This window comes from Hesperophylax consimilis, chromosome 13, assembly GCF_061612785.1.
Source record: "Hesperophylax consimilis isolate HC1 chromosome 13, BYU_Hcon_1.0, whole genome shotgun sequence".
Taxonomy (NCBI): Eukaryota; Metazoa; Arthropoda; class Insecta; order Trichoptera; family Limnephilidae; genus Hesperophylax; species Hesperophylax consimilis.
In genome coordinates, this window is record NC_142848.1 from 23,308,352 (window position 1) to 23,328,539 (window position 20,188).

The 20,188-nt window shown below is 35.6% G+C and overlaps 1 protein-coding gene across 1 annotated transcript; it reads right to left on the reverse strand.

Moving 5' to 3' along the window:
- Positions 1-959: 959 nt before the first annotated feature.
- Fem-1 (protein fem-1 homolog B) lies at positions 960-19,998 on the reverse strand. Its single transcript, XM_089638884.1, has 12 exons — positions 19,732-19,998; positions 18,482-18,688; positions 16,074-16,265; positions 14,902-15,049; positions 12,572-12,726; positions 12,205-12,333; positions 10,867-11,064; positions 9,810-9,893; positions 9,628-9,723; positions 7,894-8,162; positions 6,679-6,926; positions 960-6,026 (listed from the first exon to the last, which is right to left on the reverse strand). Exons 1-12 carry the CDS (start codon positions 19,873-19,875, stop codon positions 5,875-5,877), a joined length of 2,022 nt encoding a protein of 673 aa, XP_089495010.1. The 5' UTR covers positions 19,876-19,998; the 3' UTR covers positions 960-5,874.
- Positions 19,999-20,188: the final 190 nt, after the last annotated feature.

Below are 20,188 nucleotides of genomic sequence, written 5' to 3' on the forward strand. Positions count from 1 at the left end.
TTAAAATTAATGCAATAACATTTTAGGCACCCAATAATACCCAATACATATTTTTAAAGAAATATGCACTCCGCGAAGGATAATAAAATAAACCCTTATGTTTTTAAAGATAAATATAGTTTTGTAAACAATTTAGCATAAAAAAAATAGCACTTGTAATATGAAGAGTAAGAATGCCTTTTAACCTTCCCGTTGCCAAATGGGTTACCCAAAATCTCTGAAATTACTATCTTCAAATATGTATCAGTATAAATAGTGAAACTATTGTACACATTGGTATTTCATGAATTCCTACAAAACCCGTAAACATTCCTCAAAGTCTAATAATGATAACATGCATAGGGTATCTCAGTGACCCCTCATGGTAATACAAGTTTTGTTTTATGTCAAAGGGTAAGAAAAACAAATCTGTTTAACGATAATTCAGCCTCCTACCTCTGGACTAGGAGTCCTTACCGTGATACATAGAGATACTTAAAAAGAAATGGTATCGTCGTTTGAATGTGATAATTTCATAAAATTGATATTCGATTAGCAATAATTTTCTCTGAGTGTGTTCATCCACAGAAGGTTGAATATTTATTAAAATGTTCGTTATTGGACAATATGTAACACCAAATATTGTGGAATTTCATAGATTTTAGTTTTGTTCTCTCTCCTGAACAAACAACAAACAAACAAAAAAAAACAAAAAAGTAATTTTTGCAGTATTTTTTGCCGAATGAAGATATTTATTTTGGTTTGGGCATAGAATTCTTTTAATCATGAATTTGAATCGCACTACATGTGTATTTTATCACATATTATAAAATGGCAACTTTAGTCACATTCAAAAGAAACGCTTGAATTTGTAAAAATGCACTGAATTACACAATATATGTACAAGAAAAGAAACGAATGAATTTGTAAAAATGCACTGAATTACACAATATATGTACAAGAAAAGAAACGAATGAATTTGTAAAAATGCACTGAATTACACAATATATGTACAAGAAAAGAAACAAATGAATTTGTAAAAATGCACTGAATTACCCAATATATGTACAAGAATTTTCAGATTAAAAATGGCCATGTTCACAATTTATTACATAATAAAATATTTTAGATTTTTCATATTGTCATTTCCATATATTTACAGATTTAATAGAATTTAGTTACCAAAACACTTGTTTTTACATAGAATACAATATGTGCAGTATTTACTTAGCTACATTAAGAAAAAATTAAACACTTACATTATTAAAGCTCATATTTGAATAAAAACCATTGTGTAATCAATATTATTTTAGATAAAAAGAATAAGTAACATTAATCGTTGACAAAATGTACATATTTTACTCCACAAAAACATGAGATGTATTAAATATTACAGAGGGCTATCGGAGGTATTCAGCAAATGTTAACATGTTCATATAAGAGGGCTATTAAACCAAAGGCAGCAATCTTCCACTTTTTTAGTGGAATTTCATATAGTATTTTGATATCAGGAAATTTGCAATCTCAGATTTTGTTTAAGGCGATGCCATACGTAGTAATACAAAATCATTTGTTTTTGGTTTGAAAATTTAATCGCCTAGAAATGTTTCAGATGCTTTAATTAAATACTGTGATTAGAATACATCTTGGCCTTTGAAATAATCGAGTATTTTTTAGATAAGTCTTAGTCGTCATAATGAATGTCAGCAGCTTAGCACTTAAGACAAGTCTTTATCCCTATCCTAAGTCCCAGAAAAAAATTATGTATCAGGCCTATAAAAACTGCTTTAAAGTTCAAAATCTCCTACTTACGAACCCATTTTCGGTTATGATTTTATTGAATAATGTGGCAAATTAAGTTATTTATAAAATGATCGAAAAAAAATTTAATATTTATGCCTGAACATCCACAAAATAAAATAAAAGGCACTTTTTGGCCATGTTTTTTTCTTGCATAAATCAAAACAGGCGGATGGTGTTAAGCGGGAATTTAAACCTTATCGCCATCTACGTAAGGGTTGTTATTGATAGCGGCTCAATTTAAAATATTACACGACGTAGTGCATCGCCTTAATGCAAGTCTACAAAAAGATAAATAACTTTCTGATCGGGAGATTAGAGATTAGTCTTACAAAATTTTCTGAAAAATCGCCATCTTTGCTTTGTGTTGATTGAATTTTTAAAAAACCAGCTTTATTTGCCACTTTAGTATAGAACGGCCGCTTATCACGTGACACTTCCTTTGAACTTGATTGGTCGAAATGGAGATTGCTGGGTTTTCTTTTGCTTTAAATACATACTTTCAAACGCGGTTTTTGATGGAAGGAAGCTGAATATACAACTAACAATTTGAATCTCTATGGAATTGCGTTCACAACATTTTGGAGATTTGCTGCGTTTGCTTTTATGTCCTTCGTAAGGTATTAAGAAAATTTATATACAGTACTCTTAGTAATCTGCCGCTCGGTTATCCGACAACTATTATAATCCACCGCTATTAAATACATCTATTTGGATTTTGGTTTTGTTTTCGTAAATGAATGCAAATCTCGAATATGGAAATTAGCCCACTTCCCGACCTCCGATTGAGCTGAAACTCGGCAGATAGCCTCGTTGTCGATGATAATGCATTCTATCAATTTTTGGTGTCACACGCAAACTTATACGCATTACTCTGAAATTGGATGACATTACAGTAGTTGAAATACGAAATAAATATCAGTCCTACTCAATTGGGATTTGGCTCAGCTGTTAGTGCGGTTAACTCCAGCCCCTGGGAAAGATGATTCAATTGTCTGTCAAAAAATAATGTATTTTTAAATACTAATAAAAATAGATGTATTATAGTAATTAAAAAGTTTTTTTTTACTATTTGAAAACACAAAATTAAGATCTATCTTCGCCGGTGCTTGCAAGTCAAATTCAGTAGTCGGCATCATGCCTAGACTTGAGTGCCTTTACACACTATATGTACCACCTTCTAACTTGCTAGAGCTTAATATTTTACCAATCACCAGGGTTCATTAATATTGTTTATATGTTTAAGGACATTCCCTCTCTGTATTCTAGCAACTGTCGCATGTGTTACTGTCCTTCATTCTGCCACACGTTTTTTGTTTGAATAAATTTACAAATGGAGTCTTCTCGCAAACGAAAACATGACGCCTCAATTTTAAACCAAAATTTTTATGGCCAATGTATCAAGGTTTTGCCCAGCAGGAGACCGACCTTTAAGCCTACTTATCGTTATTAGCACAAAAGGGACAAAAGATGTTACACGATCAATTTTGAAAACTCTGAGAGTTTTTACAGAGCATTGTTTTCATTTGTTAGTTTGAAAGTAACTAAAATAACCGAAGGTTATTTTTTAATAAACTTTTTTAAATTTCACTGGAATTTTCTTTTCTGAAGTAGAATAATTAGTTTGAAACATGCCGAATTGCACGTAATGCATCTATGTGAGTACTCAACATTACCTGTTTATGCGATTTATATGTTAGATATTTAATTCAATTTTTTTAAATATTTATATTTAATTAATATTTTTACAAGAATCCGATAGTAGTCCCAGAGATAGGTCATACATACTTCATCCAAGAAAAATCTTCCTTCCCACAAGTCTCGTATGAAAACTAAAAAGACAGAAGATACTAGGATGATGATGTCACATACAACCTCTCTCTAGGACTACCATAGTGTGGAGGGCAATTAAAGAAATATATTATTTGCAAGGTGCTTGAATAAAATCAACTACATACTACAATATTACAAGGAGTTTAAAATTGGAAGCATAGAATGGAGTTTAAGAAGTCCAAGAACCACGGACAAAAGGTGAACAGTATAGATAAAAGACTGAATAGATAAATATATTTATAATAAAAGCCACAGTTTGCACATATATAATATAACATGTATTATTATTATAATAATTGGTAAAAAAAAAAAAAACTTAAAACATAACATTTAAAATTCACTAATGAGATGCTCGTATTGCTAGATGTTTTTAAATGGACTAGAATAAAAGAGTGCATCGTTACTGAAATGCGAATTAAAGACGGGTTGTTTCACAGAACTTGAACAGCATCAAATATAAGTCAATGAAAGTTTTGTTATTATTTCATCATGGGTCGGTTGTTACACAGTACTTAGGTAGTAACAGAACTTGAATAGGACTTTCACAGAACTTGAATATTAACTTTGATATTTGATGAATTGTTCAAATTCTGTAAAACAACCAATAAAACAATCCGTTCTTAAGTGTTAGTGCAAAATAAGTTCACTTGCAACGGTGATGTCCTTGTGAAATGTCACTAAGAAACAGCCGTTGGGGTCTGTAGTATTACGGTGGAAAGAGTGCCAAGTGTACGTACATCGCATATGTCGGTCACTGACGCCACAGTTCCTCGCCAACATCTTCAATTAATATCATATTAAAGTCTGGAAACAATCCCTAACACACATCAAGCCAACATTTTAGCTTTGCACCTCGATCTCTGTATAAATTACTTGTTAAATCGCAAAGAGGAATGCGAAGATGCACCTCAGTGATAACGGTATTTATAAGACCATACACACACACGCCAATCAGTTTACGTTATCAGCGCGCACTGAATGCTCTCACACAGATAGCTTGCGACTTAGGTCTGACGAGCTGGGCCGATGATCCTTTTACGCAGCGTATTGCGACTCGCGAGTGGCTGGCCGCCAGCGTTGCACTGCAGTTCTTCATTTATTCATCCATATTTTACCGCATGCGACCGACGTACACGTGGTACTATTTTCAGGCTCAGGCTGGGAATGGTGCCACACATACGTCGATTGAGTACTGTAATTAGTTGGCGAATGAATGAAGAGCTGTAATGCCACGCAATACGCTACGCGCTGCGTACGTGGACTGCGTATCAGTCCAGCTCGTCAGCACTACGTCATCGGTAGACCGACTGTCTTAGGTGCATATGTTCACTTCCAACATTGTTCTTGTTAAATGTAACAGAAGAAACAGCTATCTTGCTCACGCCTACTTATTGTTATTAGCGAGAAAGGGACAAGTTTCATTGAATTTGAATATTCCAAAAATAATTCCAGTGCGCTCTTCCTATTAGATAAAAACTTACTTTCACTGGAAATTTCTTTTATGAAATAAAAGAAATTAATGAAGTTGAATAAAAGTTTGAAACATGTTTTTGGGCTCGGGTCAGCTCTGGTGCATTACCCGTAACAAATCATATTACCAACTAACTAACTAACCATCATGCTGTTTCTCCGCAGGGATAGACAGAGATGATGGACCGCCAAACAACTTGGTCTTGGCACACACTCGATAAAAGACATTAACTACAACCAACCATCACAAGGTAGTAAACTTTTAAGAGAGGCAAGTTTGTTTTCGACTTGTCATATCATCTAATATTTTATTTTAATGTGATACTGCATACAAGTTCTAACTGCCTGGAACCAGCGGTAAGTTATTGCAATTATATTTTCAAAATAAAGATCATTAAAATTCCATAATAATTTTTTTTGCATAAATAAAAGAAAAATTGTTTTATAATATGAAACCATTATTTCATGTTTCACTTCAGATCCATTAAAATTAGTAATTATTTGAGTTAGTGAGCCATGAGCCATAACACAGTGAATAATTATTTGTAAGAGTTCGAAATAGCAAGCAAGGAACAAACACTTTCACTGAACCGGCAGTCCCAATATCTTCACTCGCAAAGTACCCAACTGCATAGATAAGTGCATCAAACAATAGACAAGGGGTAATGTAAGGTTAGGTTGCTGATGCTATTTAGTATGGCTGAATTAACAGACATGAATGGAGGTCAAATCCCACCCTGGGTGAAGCGCCACAATAATGAAGGTGGGGTTGCATCGTTGCGAGTGGCCGAGTTATCCTTTGTGCCCGTGTAGCTTGATAAAGGAGTGGAGGTCAGCGGGAACCAATCCTCGGTAGCTGAAGTTGTGCTGACTGATGACTTGAGCGGAGAGACAACAAAGCCGGTTAGGCAGAAGACGCCGGAGCATTCCTTCTACTATACTCCCTGGAACAAATAACATTGTGGTTACAAACTGGGTTGGACATGGTGAAAGAATGCGCAATAGAGGCCATATCTAATGCACAGACGCAATGTTGGCATACTGTGTCCGTCTACAGGTATTTCAATGCAGTCTGTTCCAAGTAGCTAGCAGCCTTGATTCCCTGAGCACCAGTTCACGTATGCGAAACTCGAAGGATACTCGCGGAACACTTGATGTTGGCATATTTAATGTATTCTATAATTAAAAAAACAAATAAAATTCTGTTTTTCCTCCTTCATATAATCTGGGCCTCTTCAAGACCGGCATTAATAAACCCTTCTTACTCCTACAAACCCTACATTAACCCGCCTCACAACACTACGCAACCGGGTGGCGATAAAGTTCCCCTGTCCAGAAAGGGGTGTTTTTGTAGCGTCACATTGACACTTCTTGCTTCAATCACATTCATACATGGTCTGATGTATACTCTTCTATTATTCTGACTCTTGACATGATCGACTCAAGTAATTGATTAACTTAATCATATTGTTTACTCGGGTCCCCAGGACTTCTTCTAACATTCACTTTTGCGTCAAATATTCTCCATAATATTTAGATTTGTTTGTAACATAATGTAAGATTTGTTCAATGCTTTGATATGTGAAATAGTCCCACCTGGCTCCGCATAATGCAAGGCCGCCATGCCCCTGTTGTTGACTGTGTCAGCATGAGCCCCGTACTGTAGCAGCACCCAGGCGGGCTCCTTCGGTGGCCCCGTGGGCGGCGCAGCAGAACCCTGGCAGGGCGGGGTCGCGCCGGTGACTCGCGCCGCATAGTGCAGCGGGGTCTCACGCGCGCGGTCTTGTGAATTTGGATCCGCCCCGCAGGAGAGTAGCAGCTTAGTCGTTGTGTAGCATGGGAATCTGAAAGGAATTCAAAAATAAAAGATTTTATATACTAAGGGATTGTGGACAAAGTGCAACATGTATCTACAGTAGAACCCTGTTAATTCGAACCCCGTTAAATTCTAAATTCGTTATTTCGTAATTCAAAATTTATTCAGCGCACAAATTTTTTTCATGTAATTCTAAAAAATTTAATTTCTGTGAAAATCATAAAATTTATGTCGTAGTTTTACGAATTTACACCAAAATATCTTAATTTAAAGGGTCGGCCTCGACGGAAATCGGTGGCGAAATTTCAATTTACGCGGAAATAATCGTATTTTTACGAATTCACATCAAATATCCGAAATTAAAGGGCTGGCAGTGAAAATTGATTTACGCGGAAATGTGTGGAATTTACTTTGAATAACTTGAAGGGCCGACCGCGGCGGTAATCGGCTGCGAATATTCGATTTACATGGGAATAATTCATATAATTACAAATTTACTTCAAAGATACTGCCTGAATTTGAATGGGTGGCCGAGGAACTCGATTTCGGTGTCTTTTTTTTTTCTTCATAAAAACTTTGAATTACAGTAGAACTTCGTTAATTCGAAATCCACGGGACATCAAAAATCAAATTTCGAATTAACGAATTCCCACGTAATTCGAAATTTTACCCCTTCAAATCCGGGTAGTATCTTAGGAGTAAATTCGTATTATGTAATACGAATTATTCCTTTCTTTTCGCGGTCGATTCATTGATCTTTAAATTCAGATATTTTAAATTATTTTTAAATTAAACTCAATGGGGAATCTTTTAAGGAAGACAACAAAATCTCAAAAAACCCAAGTGACCCCAAGACTCAAGAGTTAAACATAAATATTGATAAAATCTTATTTTATTGAAGCGCTGGGTTAGATCAAGATTTCACAATAATTGAGCTGCAATAAAGACAATATTCTCCAAAAAGTTTCCGATAATGAATCCAATTTGTGGCTCACTTGCAAACATCGTTTGTGTGAAAGTCGTCTACGGGTGTGTTGGGATTGAGTGCCAGGTGCAGCAGCGTCTGTCCGTCGCGCTGCTTGGCCTCGAGGCGGGCGGCGCGGAAGACTGCGGCATGCGCACGCCCCCAATCCTCGCTGTCCTCACCGCAGTACCCACCGGCACCTCCTTCGCCGCTCTCAGACGAGTCTGAGGCGTGGCGCAGCAGGCGGCCGATAATGGCGATCAGGTAGAGGGCGGTGCGGATGTTGCTTTCGTACTCTTCCTGCAATGTCAGCAAGTCGAGAAAACAATAATGAGAGAGGGACAAAGCCATTGAAGACTGTAGGTACAGTGAATTAAAACAGTGGGTTAGGTTATTTCCAGACCATCCTATGGCAACACAAAGTAACACCGATTTTAGAACAAATTATGTTATGTAAAATGGCATAACTCATATTTTTTATCGAAAGTTAAAGACAGTGTGGTCTGCTCGTGAGTACTGAGTACACAGTTCATGATATTTCATCAAAATGACAACTAAACACACCTTTAAAAACTGATATAGAGTCATTAAAAGTGATGAAACAAAAAGTAGATCAAATAGTTACCTATGTAACCTATTTAACTTGGTTTTTGTTTCATCACTTTTCATGATTTTATATCACGTTTTGTAGGTGTGTTGTACTGTCATTGTTTTGATGAGATACCCGGTCACCCTGTGACACATGTCCTCACAAGTAAGCATTTGGGCTACTGCTTTCTAAAATACCACACATTGAAATATTATATTTTAAAATTTTCTCTTATTAACAATCTTATATATATGTTTCTTAACATAACTACATCTTTTTATTTACTGCCTTACAATTTTTTGTTATTATTTTCTAAAAATATTGTAATTTTTCCTGATATTTTTACAATACACTGTTTGGAGTATCTCGAATACCATATTAACCTTTTGAACGCGTTAATTTGCTCCGTTTTATCTATACCCGTACGCGGTACATATTTTCAAATACCTATGCACGAAATTAAATGTCAAATTATAGCATTCTGGCATGATTTATTGGACTATATAGACAGAACAGATTATTCTCCACAATTTGAAAACAAATCCTCGTGTGTCAACACTCTTAGATGTTTATAAAAACAAGAACATAAAATTTCATACAAAGACGTACCGTATCTTTTGAATGTGGTCCAGCCATTCACTCGGCGTGTGTGTACTTAGGCCACTGCGTTGATAGACACAAGTGGGACACCATGATCACTTATCACGTTTTTCGATCATTTTATAAATAACTTAATTCGCCACATTATACAATAAAACCGTAACCGAAAATGCGTTCGTAAGTAGGAGATTTTGAACTTTAAAGCAGTTTTCATAGGCCTTATACAATATTTTTTTCTGGGCTTATAAAAAGACTTATCTAAAAAATACTCGATTATTTCAAAGGCCAGGATATATTCTACTCGCAGTATTTAATTAAAGCATCTGAAATATTTCTAGGCGACCAAATTTTCAAACCAAAAACACATGATTTTGCATTACTATGTATTGCATCGCCTTAATCATCTTTTTTCGGAAAGTGCCACTTATTTCTAAACACAGTGTATACATAATGTGAAAATTAAGCAATAAAATGGTAAATGGATAAAACAGAACACTATAAAATAATAGGTTAAGTTTATTTTTCTCCACTATTGGTATTGGTCATGGAACTACATAAAATAAAGGATATACTTACAATGAGGTTGTCTCTATCGTCTTTAGGTCCAGGATTTTCTATTTTTTCCCTATTTCGATTTAATTCTACTGAGCAGGCGTCTAATACAGTCCAAACCTGTAACAATAAACACCAATGCAATGTTTAAAATATTATGGAAATTATAATACAAAGGTATTTGAATTTGATAAAAAAGCCCTCACTTGTTCAAGAGTCAGTTCTATGCCAATGTGAATCATTTGTGAGAAGACTTGGGCAAATCTAAGGAGATCTTTTACCACAGGAACCTGCAACAAAAAATAAGTCAGGTGAAAATGCTGTACTTGTTCTACCGATATTACAATGAAAGATACTCCTAGGAACATCGTTGTTGATATCTTCAATCACCTGACTTCTTCTAACATTCACTTTTGCGCCCTTTTCCAATGTTCTTTTCAGCCTTTCCATCTCTCATGAACATACTACCCAAATAAAGAAACTCATCCACTTGCTCCAGGTGTTCTTCATTTACAACTATATTGTACAATGTTTTCATATCGAACAACCACATAATCTTTAATAATTCATCATCTGGTACTAATATTAACCCATTGCACCTTTTCAGACAGTCGTATCCATAATTTCAGAAACCTCCACTTTCACAGTCGACGGAAATTTAAATTAACAAAATGCAAAAAAAAATACTAAAAATAAAATAAAATAAATAAAAATAATAATTAAAAATAAAAATGATAACAACTAACATTTTGTAGGCTTTTTAAGACAGTTAAATTAAAATAAAAACTATAGCAGACTTAAGGTCATGCGATGACCAGTGTTTTTTGATATAGTGTCCTCTGCGTGCAGTTTTATCTTTTATAAGCATAAACTTTTTAATATAAGTGTGTTTGTCGGAAGTGACTTGCCAGGTAAGTATGTTTTGGTATCTTTTCTAAATAACACATGTAGATCCTAGGAAATAAATTGTACAGCGCCCTTGAGGTGATTTTTCACAAAAACGGCGGTCTACAAATTATCCAATTATTATTATTGGCCTCCAAATTGTTAAGCTAAAAAATTGGGCCTCGTCTCCAAATTATTTTTGTACCAATTTTTTTTAACTATTTAAGTTAAACTATTTGATTAAACGTAATATTTTTTTTTAACTTTACTTGAATATTGGATCAAGTTATGTGAAAAAAAATATTTCGGGTTTTTTTCAAGGCCCCAAATAAAAAAATACAACAAAGTTTATAATCATAAATATATAGTCCAAGTGACCTTGTTTTCCTGCCTCAGCATGAGCGCGTGTCCCCAAAGCTTCAGGCAGCGGTCGAAGCGAGCATCGTCGGCGAACACGGCGCCTCGAAACACCACGGGGTGCGGCAGCTCGGGACACGAGCGTCCCAGGATGCGCTCCCGGATAGTGAGCCCTTCCATGTGCAGTGCCGCCGCGTCCTCGCGGATCGCCTCCAACTCCTGGAAGGAACATAACAATAATATTAAACATATGGTTCAATCTACAGTAGGACCCCGTTAATTCAAATCCTGATGATTCAAAATTATTGTTGAAAACTAATGTCTCCTGAAAAAAAATCACAATAAATTCTTAATTTGTTAATTCATTATTCGAAATTTATCTTGATCCAAATACAAAAAAGAGAGAAAACAAATAAATTACTTATTAGCATAGTATAATAATAATATTAGGCTGATTTATATAGTGCCGTTTTTGTGAAAAATCACCTCAAGGGCACTGTACAAAAATGCATATTTCATAAAAGTATAAATATACACATATTATTAAATATATATATCGCTTAGATGCATTCTTCTCTTGCCATCGCGCCCCCTCCCGTTGTTAGACAGCGACTAGAATAGTTTTATCGCCTACATTCTTTTTTTAAAACTACTTTGTCAAATTCCAATCATCTGTCCAGTATTTTGTGTGACGCCAAAATTGAAAAAACTGTTGAAAAAAAGCCGTAAAATTTTAAGATATTAACTTAAAAACAAAATCATGTACAAAATATATTAAATAAACATTCAAGATGCCGCATAAGTGTTCAACCAACGAGTATAAAAGTGTTGAAGAAGAAAAAAAACATCAGGAATATCATTTCATAGGTAAGTGAAATTTAGGAAAGTGTTCCTGTCAAACATTTTTATTTATTTATTTGATCGTCTAGACATATTTTAGCATACAATATTTAAGAATGTTGTTAGTTATTATTGTATTCACTGGGGAGCTTATTCTGTGTGACGATAAAACTGGCCAAATTTTATACTTCAGCAATTTGATTACCAGCCGTCATACAGAAATTTGCATTCCACTATATAAATAATATTATATTATACAGAAATATTAATTAATGATTTATCATATATCAGCACATATTTAATACCGTTGGGAAATCACTCTTCCAACTGTTGCTGAAAGTTCCTACCAAAGTTAGGTTATGATTTGTTTTGTTTAGTACCTTCCATTTTCATAGGTATATTTGTGATATAAGTGCACTTTTCAGGATTCCAAGCGGTGACCGTAGCAGTGAAAAAAACGGTGCTTCTTACGAACTTTTAGGTAAGATAGCTACATCATACAATAGTGTAGTATGTTACCTCGAGTGAAGTGCACTCCCTCCAGTTGTTGTAGGCGGGGATGGGGGACGAGGGCTGGCGGGGCAGCAGTGGCCGCCCGGGACCCTCCTGCCGCATCTCCATGCTGCGTCGCATGTACTGGTATGCTAGCTACATCAGAAAACAAAACAAACACATTAATAGACGCAAAGGAAACTTCATTGATTTTACCCTTCACATTCGAATTATAATATCATGGTAAAAAAAGGAAAAATAATATGTAGTAAGTAGATAATTTTTGAGTAGTAGTTTACATTATCTTAAAATAGTGAATTTGAAACTTGTACGGATTGCTGAGATGGCGATGTGGTTACATAATAATCAGTGCAAGTATGTCTGTAATTCTCACGGGCAGACAGTAGTACTCCTTGTCGTTGGCGAAGGACGCTCCCAGCAGCTCCATGGCCATCACAGCGTCCTCCCGACACACCTCAGGCTGCTCCACCAGCAGTTCTACCACTCCCGCTCGGGTGCGCTCCGCTGCACACATCAGGGCTGTCATGCCTAAGAATAAACATGTTATTAATTTATTATTTTAACAAGCAATTTAACTGTCCTCAATACAAGCAATCCAAATTCAGTTAGAGATGGCCGGACAGTCTGTCAAATTTGGTGACAATTTGGAATATTGTTGTGAAATGTTTCCGACTTCACGCAATATTAAATTCTATGGTATGGTGGTAGAACAACATTAGCTTGTGGCCTTGTTATATAGGCGAAAATTGTGTTTCGTTGAATTGCGGATGTTTTAAATTATTGAAAATTCTGGAATAAAGACCATTACATTGTGAGAAGTGAACACAGCGACCTTACGATAGAGTACCTTCTATTGATTAGCATTATGTCTCCTGCACCGCGACAGGCCAAGCTAGCGAGAACTGATTCATTTTCGTGATTGCCGAGATTACAACAGCTCGTGAAGTGTTCCCATGTTTACTCTCCACCTTCGCGTTAAAATATCAAAATTTAATTATGCTTGTAAGTAACTTTATAAGCGTTCGTATTTGGTATAATGTCACAATAATCACCCAGAACATATTATTATTATTATTGCCATTTAATGTTTAATTTTTAGTATTATTTCATTTGATCTTAGCAAATAATATTAACTGATATAAGTAAATTTGTACTACATTTGCAGTGAAATCTCGATCAATCGTTCCTCGAATAATCATTTTCCGCTTGTGTTGTTTATTTCTTCCAGTCCCGAATTAATTTCATACAAAACTCGCAAAAAATATGTTACACCGATTATTCCTTCTCGTCTTACAACACTAATCGTTTAAAGCATATTTATTATTATTTTACTTGTTCGATCGTTGCCGGCGGCCGCTTCTAACATTAGTTGTCGTTAGACATTCAAGCACAGTATTGCGTGCGTGCAATTATCTTTTTACTTTCTAGTTTCAGAGCGTTTTAACCTTAAAATGAACCGCCCGGTTAAAAAAAGTATACTCATGGAGAAAGATTAAAAATAACCGAAGAAAAAAATCTCGTTGATATAGCGAAGCGTTTGGGAAACGTTGAATTTTTATTTAAACACATTGGTATTTATGTTTCTATATAATTTATCCTATGTTGATTTTTTTTTGCTTTAAATCTTTTTTTATATTTGTTTTCATTGTACAGTTTTTACAAGCACCAACTTACATTAGGAGAGAATAATATTGCAAGACATTGTATATTGAAAACTGTTATTTCAAGTAAAATATGTAATGACCACTCAAGCGATTTTCGGCATATCATGCCAACTTAGCAAAACGTCTTAAGCGATCGCACGCCATAATATGCCATTATTTATTTACTTTTTCGTAAAACATTTTTTCAAACATTCCCACGGTTTACATTTTTCGTTGGCCGAAAGCTGATATAATACTTTCCTATTTTATCGATAGATGTCTCAATTCCACTGCTTAGAGTAGACTCTAGATTACTCTAGAATCATATTTTAATTTATTTAAAAATCACATGTCAAAACATATGTTTGTTTTCAACATCAAAATATTATTTGTGTTTGTTTTAGTTAATTTTTAATATGTATTTACACACCAGTGTATTAGTAATTGAATTACCTATCTATTTAATTAATGTACTTTCAACGCATGTGATTATAAAAATTGTGGCTTTTTTTCAACATTAAAAATGTGGTGAATTCTCCGCGTCATGTTTTTAATTGCGAAATACGCTGTCTGTGTAAAACGAATTATTAAACTAAATAAAGGAAAAATCGAGATTATTCTTCTTGGTAATTGTAGGCAGTGAACCGATCTTTCAAATGCAATACGAGTTCTTTGTGGTAAATATAGTAATTTAGTGCATTCAATCTTGACAGTTCGCAAACTCAAATGGGGACCCAAATTGATTGCTTAACACATATTCCAGTTATTGACGCGATCACTCAAGTGGATAAAAAAAAAATGTATATATAAAAAATTCAAACCACATGAACGGTTTTAAAGTCAATTTAAGTCAGATAACTGAAATATGGGTTAATATAAAATTGAATTTCCAAAAATCTATTACATTTGAAGCTTGGATGATTATCAAATAAAAATCTGATATTTAAATAGGAAAAAATAATATTTTTTGTAAGAAAACATGTAAAATTCGATTTTGGCAAAATGTGGGTTGGACGCTTTCTGCGGAACTATGTTAGATTAATCATTTGAGTTGGCTTACCATTTTCATTGGGTGTGAGTTGTGCCCCGTGATCCAACAATTCCTTGACTACGGAGACATGGCCGCATTCAGCCGCAAAGTGCAGAGCTGTAGCCCCACAGTGAGCCTTCTCATTCACTTTGGCGCCTTCAGATAGCAGGAAATTCACCTATTATATAAAAGAGTTATTTATTCAATGTTCATAGCTTTTGGTTTTGGCCCGTGGTTTGAGCGTAACTCGAATTCGAGTCACGTGAGTATTGATGTTTTTCATAGAATTGTTGAAACAAGAAATACATTCTAAATTTATGATTGTTCAGAGATATGAACATTCTTACTGGCCAATGAAGTTCAAATTCTTGCAACTGGGTTGCTTTGGTACCTAAGAAATCCTAATAATGTTTCTGATCGTCTAGTAATAGAATTTAATTTAAATAAGTAAATTTTTCCAATTTTCCATTTTCACCGAGTGATTTCGAAATTCATTGATTTCACACACATTAGCCTGTAATTCTTTTGGGTCAGTAACGGTAAGGAATCCACATAAACTGAAGACCCTGTGCAGAAAATTAAAGCTTGTTACGGTTTGCAGTGCAGCCATTGTGAGACTTTTCTGCGCAGGTTCTTCGAATTATGTCAATTCCTTGCCCTTACAGACCCAATGGAATGACAGGCTATACATACAAGCAATAATACTTGGCTATTAATATCTATCCTATTTTTATAAACATTTAATATAAAATATATATATAAATCCTATTTTGTCCATGGCGATGGGCGACGCGATCAGCTTGCCCAAACAACGGGTATTTATCAGATGGTTACTAGTGCAAATCATGGTTTAATCAAAATTTAAGTAAAACTAACAGCTGTCTCTCCTTTGAAGAATTAAAAATTATATGCATAATTTAGTAAATCCTATATAAAAGACACTCTTCAATGATCATACCAAATGCGTTAGGTGTAACCGCAACTGATTAATATATTGTTATACCTTTATGTAGAGGCTAACGTATACGTACATGATTTGCGATATCACATATGTGTAATAACGACCGACAACCAGGGTTCAAATAAGCGGAATGTTTTAGTTAATTCTTTATCCAGAAATGTGAAATAATGATTTAAATGTCTAAATCCAACCGCGTTTTGTTGAGCGGTGTACCAGTTAAATACCGATTGCTAGTACTCACAACGTCCAGGTGCCCCTTGTAGGCAGCAATCATGAGGCAGGTGTTGTTGTACTGGTTGGGGCGGTGAAGGTCCGCTTTGCGCCGCACCAGGTAGCGCACTATGTCAAGACGTCCATCAAAGCACGCTGCCCGCAGCGGCGTCGAGGCCGTGGAAGTGGCGTGATCTAGCTCCGCGCCAGCCTGCGCTAGCCTCTGAACCAATACAATTAAATTAGAAAAAGTTGTTTCAAGTTCTAATAAATCTAAAACACAATTACACTGTGAATAATGTTTATGTCTCTATTGTTTATATCTCTATTATGATTTGATTTATATCTACAACCTCTCTCCACGGCTATAAATGTATTGTTTGCTAAATTTTTCGTTTTACATAATCTTTTGTTTTGTATGATTTTTTTAATTCATATTCCTTTCTCACAAATTTAAATAACTTATTCCATATTATGCTGTCTCAGTAAAGGTAAAGTCACAAGGAGGAAATCCAAAATTGGTTTTATTTTACTATATAATACTTATGTACAAACTGATTAAATGTAAACTGTCGATTTCCCAAAAATGAATAAATAAATAGAGTTACAAGTGGGAATTTTTAAAGTCAAATTTGTAAAATTTTGGTTACTAGGGGTAAAATATAAGCTGTGTAATATTTTTTAAAATGTGTTGAAGCGTGACCTTATGACCCGGCTCGAAAAGATTTTTTAAAACTTTTAGTTGTATAAAAAAGTTTTTTTTTAAATGTAATAAAATATATTTTTTTGGTTATGTGATGCAGATTTCACACACCGTGTTTAAACTAGCATTTTTGGGGTGATCTTTTACAAAAACGGCGCTACATAAATTATAAAGTTTTTTTTTTTTAAATGTATATTTCAATTTGAAGGTTTGAATATTAATGATATCTAGTGTATAAAGCTCATAATAACTTTGCACAGTTACAGTAAACAGCATCATCGCCTTGGTGAAAGACACTCAGTGGCGGCTCTCTATAATCTCTATGATGCGGACAGACCACTCCAGATATTCTCGAAACCTGGTAAAAGAAAAAAATACAGTGTGTGGCAAGCCTACGCACGACGGAAGTGAAACTTTTAGTATTCTTCTCTCTCTCTTTTCATTTCATTATTCTTGTGCCACGAATGTTTTTCTCACTTCTATCTCGTCACTACTCATTTTTGACACTAAAACTCTGTTCCAAATCGAATAAACCACAATCAATTACGTATTTCACTCGTATTACACTCACCGCGCAGTACACAAAGCAAGCAGCTGATGCCTGGCGTGGCGTCGTTGGCTAGAGAGAGAGGAAAAGAGAGAAGAGAGAGAGAGAGAACGTTCGTCAGTGGCTCCCTCACCTCAGTAAGCGACTACGGTGAGAGAGCGACAGTGAACGGTGAGCGGTGGTGGGGGTCCCGTACCCCCACCACCAAATGATCACTGTTTTTCGTGACGGTCATGAGTCGGTTTTACTCCGGTCCTCGAAAATGCATGACGCGCGTAAAGAATTTTCACTTCAAAAAACATTTGATGTGTCGTCTGCACCAAAATGAATAAATTCTATAAACCTTAAACCAATTAACATTAATATAATATTAAAATTTGTTCTGGAGCATTTTCAACGACAGGCGTCCGTTCCGCTATACGTCTTGAAGCTAACTAATTAGTTAGAAGTTAGAACTGCGCGAAAAGCATTCTTTTGATGCATTTCTTAGTGCGCGGAATGTTGCTCGGAGATAGTGGACAAACCGAGATGTCCCTTCAGGCATTTGGGTACATTCTCTCTTTCCTTTCTCGATCGTAGAGCAGTCCTCGAAACTAAGCATGGGTACTCACTGGGTATTTCAAATACCGTGGGGACAGTTGATGCAATCCCCTCACGCCAAATAACAATGAACTGTTTGTTTATTTCAAGAAAGTTACATAGTTTCTGGCAGGAATGGCGTGCATTCAAATTAAGTTCAATGATAATCTTGCAAAATATTACATTATTTTATTATACTACGTTATAAATTGATATACACCTACATGTGCATGAACATTTTTGTTTGAAAATTTTTATATTATATTCTCTGGGTAGTAAGATTTCAGTACACTACAGGTAAAAAATGTCAGTCCCCACAATCGAAGAAGTGCTCGAGCCGCCACTGAAGACCACCATTCAGAATTATAACGTTACTTGAAATGGCAATAGCCCATGTATAGTGACCAGATCTAATGAGCCAGGTGCTTCATTCATATTTCAATACACATTTTGTAGTGCGATTTCTCTCAGGAACTAACCTTAAGGCTTCCTATGTGAAACAAAAATATAAAATTAATAAAAAGTCACTAAGGAAATACCCAAACCCGAAACCCAAAGGAAACCCAAAGAACCCAGCTAGAGAACAAGAGAAGGAATGAAGATAACAAACCTTGACTATTCTCAGATGCCCGGCGCCGGCCGCCGCCCACAGCGCCGTGGCACCGCTGATGACATACTCCTCGAAGCGCACCGTCGACTCGGTCTCCAGACGGAGTGGTGGCAGGAACTGCTCCACCAGGATGCGCACCGCTCCCTCGTGGCCGTGACGTGCTGCTGCCACCAGTGGTGTGCAGCAAACACCGTCCATGCTGACTGCCTGTACCATGGAAAGAAACATTAAATAGGTTAATAATGAAGACAGAGGGAGTATAAACTAAGAGAGTCAGGACCACCTCCAAGGATGAGTGGTTGAGATCCTCGACCATGAACCTAGAGGTCGTGGGTATAGCTACTCTCAGTATCGCCCTGATGAAAGACCACTATTCAGAATCAAAACCTTGATTGAAATGGCTTTAGTCATGTTTAGTGACTAGATTTGGAAAGTCACATATTTCCCAACCTTCCTCCTACACATCTTTTTCCCTCCCTACTCCCTTCATCCTCACAACAAACTCCAATAATTGGGGATGCCACAGTCCTACTTCCTCCAGAGGATTAGGAGGAGTTGGGACTCTTGTGCAGTATTCAAATGCAGATGTTTCATAAAGGAAGGGGCAGGCAGAGAGAATGAACCGCCACACAACTCGGTCTTGACACAAACTCCGCTTCATCCACATTCATAAATCTTCTCAAAAATACGTTTAGGTATTCAAATAAAGAGATTCATCTAAGTATTGTGCAATATAATTAATAAAATATTGAAACCTTTATTAAATACATAAAAATATAACAATATTAGGAAGTTTTGGTGTTGAAATGCTTATATTAAGTTTGAGAATAATCATCACAATAACAAACCGTTTGTTTAGACGAAGTCAAACAAAGTGCTGACAAACAGCGTATTGAACTGTCATATTGTATTTATAGAAGTCCCTCGCACGCGCTGTTTTCCACATAAATAAAGATTTATCCTTTGTATTGGGACCTAAATGTTTTCACGGAAATGTCAACAATCGTCACATTCATATATCACCGTCGATTTTATTAAATTTATCGTACTTTAGAATAAAATAAAACAAATCTGTTGATAACGAAAATTCGACGAGAAAATAATCTTCAATTACGTAGTCATTTATGATAAATTATTGCGAGTCTTGCGTAAATAAAGATTTGGAAACATGTTTGGAAAAATAGGGACAATGGCACAGGCACACGCGTCGGTGACACAAAGAACGAAAAGAAAACTAAAAATAAGCCCACCTGATTCAGCAAATCGTCGATCTCTTCAGTAGTTTTTTCGTTTAATAAATCGTACAGGGTGAGTGGCATGCCATCGCGAGCAGCGAAATAAACGCGATGCCTTAAACTGTCTGAAATGTCATCTTCCGTCTTTTTGGGATCCATAGTTTACAACCATATATGTCGTCAACAGCTTCAAAATATAATAATGCAAATAATAATATATACGACACACGACCCACGAATTACGAACTGTCAGATGAAGTTCTGCGCGAAATTCGCGTAGGTGTCAACTGACACCAACCCCACCAACCGAACAAAATCACCAAAGACAATGCGGTCTGGATAAATATCTGGCCATTCACTATAAACAATTTTTTACTTACTAAAGTTCCAACTTTGGTTCTTTTGTAGCTCTTTTTCGGATGACATCTATAAAAATTAGGTTGGCAACGCTGTCCACACACAACACCGGGAA

Excerpts from the sequence above, each read along its gene's own strand:
- Fem-1 (XM_089638884.1), bottom strand. The coding sequence starts at position 19,875 with ATGGATCCCAAAAAGACGGAAGATGACATTTCAGACAGTTTAAGGCAT. Across the intron at positions 12,334-12,571 it reads AGGAGTACTACTGTCTGCCC|CTAGCATACCAGTACATGCG; the intron begins GTGAGAATTACA and ends TTTCTGATGTAG. Across the intron at positions 6,027-6,678 it reads CTTGCATTATGCGGAGCCAG|GGAGTATAGTAGAAGGAATG; the intron begins GTGGGACTATTT and ends TATTTGTTCCAG.